The sequence below is a fragment of the Podarcis vaucheri genome (assembly GCF_965113315.1).
Source record: "Podarcis vaucheri genome assembly, chromosome: 17".
NCBI classification, from domain to species: domain Eukaryota; kingdom Metazoa; phylum Chordata; class Lepidosauria; order Squamata; family Lacertidae; genus Podarcis; species Podarcis vaucheri.
Window position 1 is genome coordinate 17,379,732 of NC_138755.1, and position 6,000 is coordinate 17,385,731.

At 43.6% G+C, this 6,000-nt stretch overlaps 1 protein-coding gene across 1 annotated transcript in view; it reads right to left on the reverse strand.

The window, feature by feature from the left end:
* Positions 1 to 6,000, reverse strand: part of CCDC171 (coiled-coil domain containing 171) — a 204,891-nt gene that overhangs the window by 187,788 nt on the left and 11,103 nt on the right. The window contains exon 6 of the mRNA XM_082206189.1: positions 5,549 to 5,680. Coding sequence (XP_082062315.1) covers positions 5,549 to 5,680 — 132 coding nt within the window. The remainder of the gene's footprint in view (positions 1 to 5,548; positions 5,681 to 6,000) is intronic.

Below are 6,000 nucleotides of genomic sequence, written 5' to 3' on the forward strand. Positions count from 1 at the left end.
TTAAAAGAACGCAACAAGGAAAAAGCACACCGTCTGAGCTCTTACGACAACTTGGCCTCCTGATCCCGTCACAATTGTCAGCGTGACACAACAGTGCGGAAAGCTTGACCCCTGCTTCCCACACTAACAGGATATCTTAGTTCTAGGAACAAATAGAGGCGCTTCTTGATTCTCGGAGCACTCCGTTCTGACAGCTGCCCAGACCCAAAACAGACAACACCCTGATATAACTATAAAAACTACTCTGAAAACTTATTGTTCCAAAAAAGCAACCTTCATCTGGTTGTAAATATTAAGATTATACCAGCAAAAATGAGTCTTTCTATAAAAAATGATTTCAATCAAGTCTTACTTACAAGTAAAACATTCCTAGAATGGACATGCTAGGGGGTTGCTTTGTACCAGCCAGGACAGTGGTGGCCAAACTTGGCCCTCCAGCTGTTTTGGGACTACAAGTCCCATCATCCCTGACCACTGGTCCTCTTAGCTAGGGACGATGGGAGTTGTAGTCCAAAAACAGCTGGAGGGCCAAGTTTGGCCATCACTGAGCCAGGAGAAAACTTCCCGTTTCCTCCCGAGCTGGGACAAACTTCCTCTGCATGTGACTAGATGTGGGAGTGGCCTAATCTGGGCAGGTGAGCACACCTCCTTTTGCTCCTCTTCTCCATTTGGCTTTTCTGTGTTTTAGGAGAAGTGACTACTCAGTCGCACTCACTTAGGAACTAACTCACTTATGGGATAGTTCCACATGAATATATATTCTTTTGTAACCTAAGTCTGCCTTCAGGGATCCAACTGTGAACTGAATGAATATGAGTAAACTATTATATTGACTTTAATGAGATTTTCGTGTCTATTCTTTTTAAGAGGGATAAGAAGAGATCTTACCAGGAATCCTATAGAGAGAGGCTCAGACGAGCCTGCAACAAGCAAACCGCGATGCGTTTAAAGGGGAATGTTTAAATTCCGCTAAGATATAGAACTTGCTAACGCAAGTTAGAAAGGATTTCATTAAATAATATATCCTCTCCTACCTCCCTGAACATGCCAAGTGTCACGGTCCGGTTCACGGGCGATCAAAGTCCCGGCAGGGGACGTCAGGACCGGGGGCAAGATGGCGGGGTGGGAGCAGGAATGGGGGTCCAGGAGCCAGGAGTCAAGAAGCCAAGGGTCCGAGGGTCAGGAAGCAAGGAGGCACCAAGTAAAGGGTCCGAGGATCAAGAAACAAGAAGTCAAGGGTCCAAGGATCAAGAAGCAGGGGGTCAAAAAGCCGAGGTTCAAGGATCAGAAAGCAAGAAGCCAAATGCAGCAAGGCAGGGAACATGTTGCTGTGGCAAAGAGCCAAAGGGAAATGCTGACCTTATATCCCTATCCCTTCCCGGCTCTTGCCACCAGGTGCTGTGAGTTACCAATTGGCCTCACCTGTGCGGTCACACCTTGCCTCTTCAGAACAAACTCAGAAAGGCCCCAGTCCTGCAAAGTCCTGTTGGTCACAGGGCCTGGTTCCTGCATGCACCGCTGACACACAGTTAGTGCCAATGGATTTTCAGCAATTTTCATCAGCTAGGTGAAATAAGGAATAAAATTACCAGCCCTTGCTATGGTTCTGATAAGTATCTCTCTCTCTCTCTTACACACATACCATGCCCAATATTATTTTTTAAAGCCAGAAATGATTTCCAACCATGCAATAAAACTAATTTCTGGTTTTTCCTATTGGATGCTGTTGGGTAGGCACACAGCAGCTGTCAGAAGGGTCATCCATTGTTAATTTAGGCACCTGGTTTGAACTCCATGAAAGATGCAGAAATAATAGACAGCACAAGCCTGCCATCTGTTTATAAAAACAACAACACAGTTTTTGAACCCGCCTTTCTGTCCTATCAAAAAGATGGCCAAAGTGGTTGGCGACAAAATTTTAAAATAGTTCCATTTTACAAACAAAGGGAGGCAAAAAAAACCAAAAAAAACCCACAGCAAATGGAACATTATACAGTACATCGAGAGAGTAAGGAAAGATTCAAATGTGTCAGGCTGTAATAAAAATCATAACCACCACTTTTGCATAGGTCGAGAGCAAGACGGCGCATCCAGGGTATGCAGAAACCGTGCAAGCCAATACAATCAACTCCTTTTCAAATCTGTACTTCGTATATATCCCATAATGTAGGAGGCATTTCGAGAGAAGCAGGCACCAGCCCAGCAATTCCTAATGTGCAAAGTTTTGAGCAGCAGATGGAGAAGATAATTTCAATCCATTCTCAATATCTGCTTCTCAGCATTATATAAATAAACTGAACTTCAGAAACATAAACAGAGCCGTCGTTTTCAGTTCCTGAGGAAGCATAAATCAGCACCCACCTGCCATCTGTGCCTTGGAAAAGCTGTCTCTAAAGAATCAGAGCCATCTCCCTCGTAACTAAGCTAACAAACAGGCTTCCTCTTTAGGCTGTTTCTTGTACATCAAAAGGTTGATGGCAACACACTATATACTAAAGTAAGGTTGTAAGGAGGTGATAAATTATCTAGAGCAGTGCTTCCCAAAATTGGGTCTCCAACTTCTTTCTGGACCACAACTTCCATCATCCCTAGCTAGCAAGACCGGTGGGCAGGGATGATGGGATTTGTAGTCCCAAAACAGCTGGAGACCCAGGTTCTGAAACACTGATCTAGGGCCTTGGCCTTCTAGGTTCTGTGGGATTGGTATTTTGTTTTGTTTCTGTACAAAATCATCTTCTACAGTCGTACCTTGGTTCTCAAAAGGAATCCGTTCCGGAAGTCAGTTCAACTTCCAAAAATGTTCGAAAACCAAGGCACGGCTCCCAATTGGCTGCAAGAGCTTCCTGCACTCAATTGGAAGCAGCATCAGATGTTCTACTTCCAAAAAAATTCGCAAACCGGAACACTTCTCAGTTTGCAGCGTTCAGGAGCCAAAACGGACTTGTACCAAGGCAGTCAAGAACCAAGGTGCAACTGTACACACAAAATAAGAGTGGATCCGTCATTTGCCCTAAATAGTTTACCAAACTCAAGAGCACATGGGGAAGAGAGGAAAAAGAAACCTTATTGCATGAGTTATGTTACGTTGGATCTCATCCATACAGAGCAGGGGTCAGCAAACTTTTTCAGCAGGGGGCCAGTCCACTGTCCCTCAGACCTTGTGGGGGGCCGGACTATTTTTTTTGGGGGGGAATGAATTCCTATGCCCCACAAATAACCCAGAGATGCATTTTAAATAAAAGCACACATTCTACTCATGTAAAAACACATTGGTTCCTGGACTGTCCGCGGGCCGGATTTAGAGGGCGACTGGGTCGGATCTGGCCCCTAGTTTACCTACCCATGATACAGAGGATAGGAGGGAGGGAGGAGGGGAGCAATCCCCAAATTGACTCATTCACACTCAGACGGTACAACTAAGTATGAAAGTTGAAACACCAGGGGAGACTTGAGGATTTTAAATTTTTCCACGGCCCAGTTCAAGCTGGAATTAATCATTTTATCACCACAACTTCAACGGAAGGGAAACAGAATGGACCCAAACTATGTGGGCTTCAATGAACCGCAGACCCAGGTGTTAAAAATAAATTTAAAAATCTCCCGTGGTATGCTGTGTTTCTGGCCACAAGATGATGCTGTTGCACTTATTACAGAACCTCTGGTCGTCTTTTGATAAGAGAATACTAGGCAGATAAACACCGCAGGTGGAAGGAGCGACTTAAAAGCATGGTTAATTCTCCTTATTTCTAAAGGACAACTCTTCAAACAGTTTATGGTCCAAGGCTGCCTTTCTGTCTGCTACCAGGCACTGGCCACATTTCCATGTGACAATAAATCAGAGTTGCTGGCTTATTGTGGTTTATCGTGGACACGCAGCATACTGGTCAATTGCTCCTGGCTCCTTCCTCCTCCTCCCTTGATACAAGCAGAAGAAACAAACCCGGAAGCCACAATTAAGCTTCTGGGATTGTGGTTTCTTGCTCACTAACAAGCCAGGAAACAGCGATCTGCTATTGGTTTAAAAATCCGGGCTTGTTAGGGAGCGACTCACCACAATCCTGGGTTGGGGGGTCACAGGAAACCAAGCTTAATTGTGGCTTCCGAGTAAGTTTGTTTCTCCCAGTTGGGAACCAGGAGAGGTTGTGCACACGAGCACACGGCTCATGCACAAAAAGCCACAATAAGAAGCAGAAACCCTGGCTCCAGCCTCCCAACCTGATTTCCAGTGATTCTCTAGCAAGCATTTGCATGCCATGATTGAAATCTGTTTTGAAAGGCAAGGCTAAAAGGATCAGATCTTCCTGTTTGAAGCCTGCAGTTTGATTGTTTGTGGACAACGGAAGGCAAGCGTTTTGCAGAGCAGCCACAAAACACGCTAATACCAAAAGCTTGCCAGGCCACATCTTGCCTTATTTTAATGTGTAGTTAAATGTGACAGCCCCCCCAAAAAATGTTCCCCCCCCCAAAAAAAACCCAGCATTCATAGTTGCACCACAGGGTAGAGTAGGAAAATGTCAAAATAAATAGCAGAAGAAAACCTGGTCAACGTCACAGAGTGTTAGGTACTGGAAACATGGGAGCATGTAGGGCAATATCTGTAGGAAAAGGCGGGGGGGGGTAGCAACTTTTATGAACTCTCTCATTGCAAGTCCAAAAAGACATCTGCTTTCCATTTCCATTTCCAACTGTCCCTGAAGGGCTCAGACTAACAGTAATAATAAGTTAAAGTATGTTATCTAGTGCGCTTAAAGAATTACAGTGGTACCTCGATTTTCAAACAGCCCAGTTCACAAACAACTCTGAACCCAAACACTGCAAAATTGGAAGTAGGTGTTCCAGTTTTCGGGCTTGTTTTTTTGGAGCCGAATGTTTTGAGTCCCCTTGTGTTTCCTGTTGCGCTGCCAATTTGCACACACACACACACAAATTGTAATTGAAGCCTTCCATTTCCGACTGAAGTGTTCCAAGGTGATATTTGGAGCTCATATTTGGTGATTTTGTTTTGCTATTTATTTTGCATTTTTTGTTTTGAGGCTTTTTCAGTTAATTTGTTTTTGTGGCTGTGTGGATCCCAGTTCAGCTACTGATTGATTGATTGATTGATTGATTGACTGATTGATTGATTGATTGTGTGACTGCAGAAATGGATTTAAAAAACCCCATCCAAACAATGACTATCATCAGTGCAGGTAAGATTTTTTTTAAAATCTTAATCATCTGGAATACTGTTTTATTTATTTTATAGTACAGTACATTGATTTTTGCTTTCATTTTATGGATCAATTGTCTTGTTAGACAGCAAAATTCATGTTAAATTGCTGTTTTAGGGGTTGTTTTTAAAAGTCTGGAACGGATCAATCCGTTTTGCATTACTTTCTATGGTAAAAAGTGTGCCTTGGTTTTGGAACGCTTTGGTTTCGGAACAGACTTCCACAACGGGTTAAGTTTGGGAACCAAGGTACCACTGTAAATGCATGCTAGGTTTAGTTCATCACATATAGACATTAGTACGGCTAAAAGTAGCATTGCTGAACATGACCAGGAATACCTGCAACAGAAACTGGAGTTCATTTCTTTCTGCTTTCCACCGATCCGCCTGAGACCTAAATTCCTTTGCTGCCTCCTCCCTGATCTCTGCCTCTATTATGCTCCTTTGCTTCTGGTGGTGCTCCAAAGTCTCCTTTGTATGGATAAAGTTTAACTTTTATTTAATTAAAACATAGATACCATGCATCACAACCCTGAAACTAATAATACCAGTTAGAAATAACGCCACGTGCATTTGATTCCATTTCTCTAATGTTATTAGCAGAGAGAGGCCATTCCCACAAGACTATCTTCCTTCACTCACTACAAATTCAGCAGGCTGCATGAGTGAGTGGGTCTTTGCATCAAATATGTTAGTCACACGCTATGGAGCCTTCAAACCATGGCTTCGAAGACTGTGAAAGAGCCACAGAGAATTGTCTAGTTCAGCAGCTCTTCTTCCTCTTTCTCGGA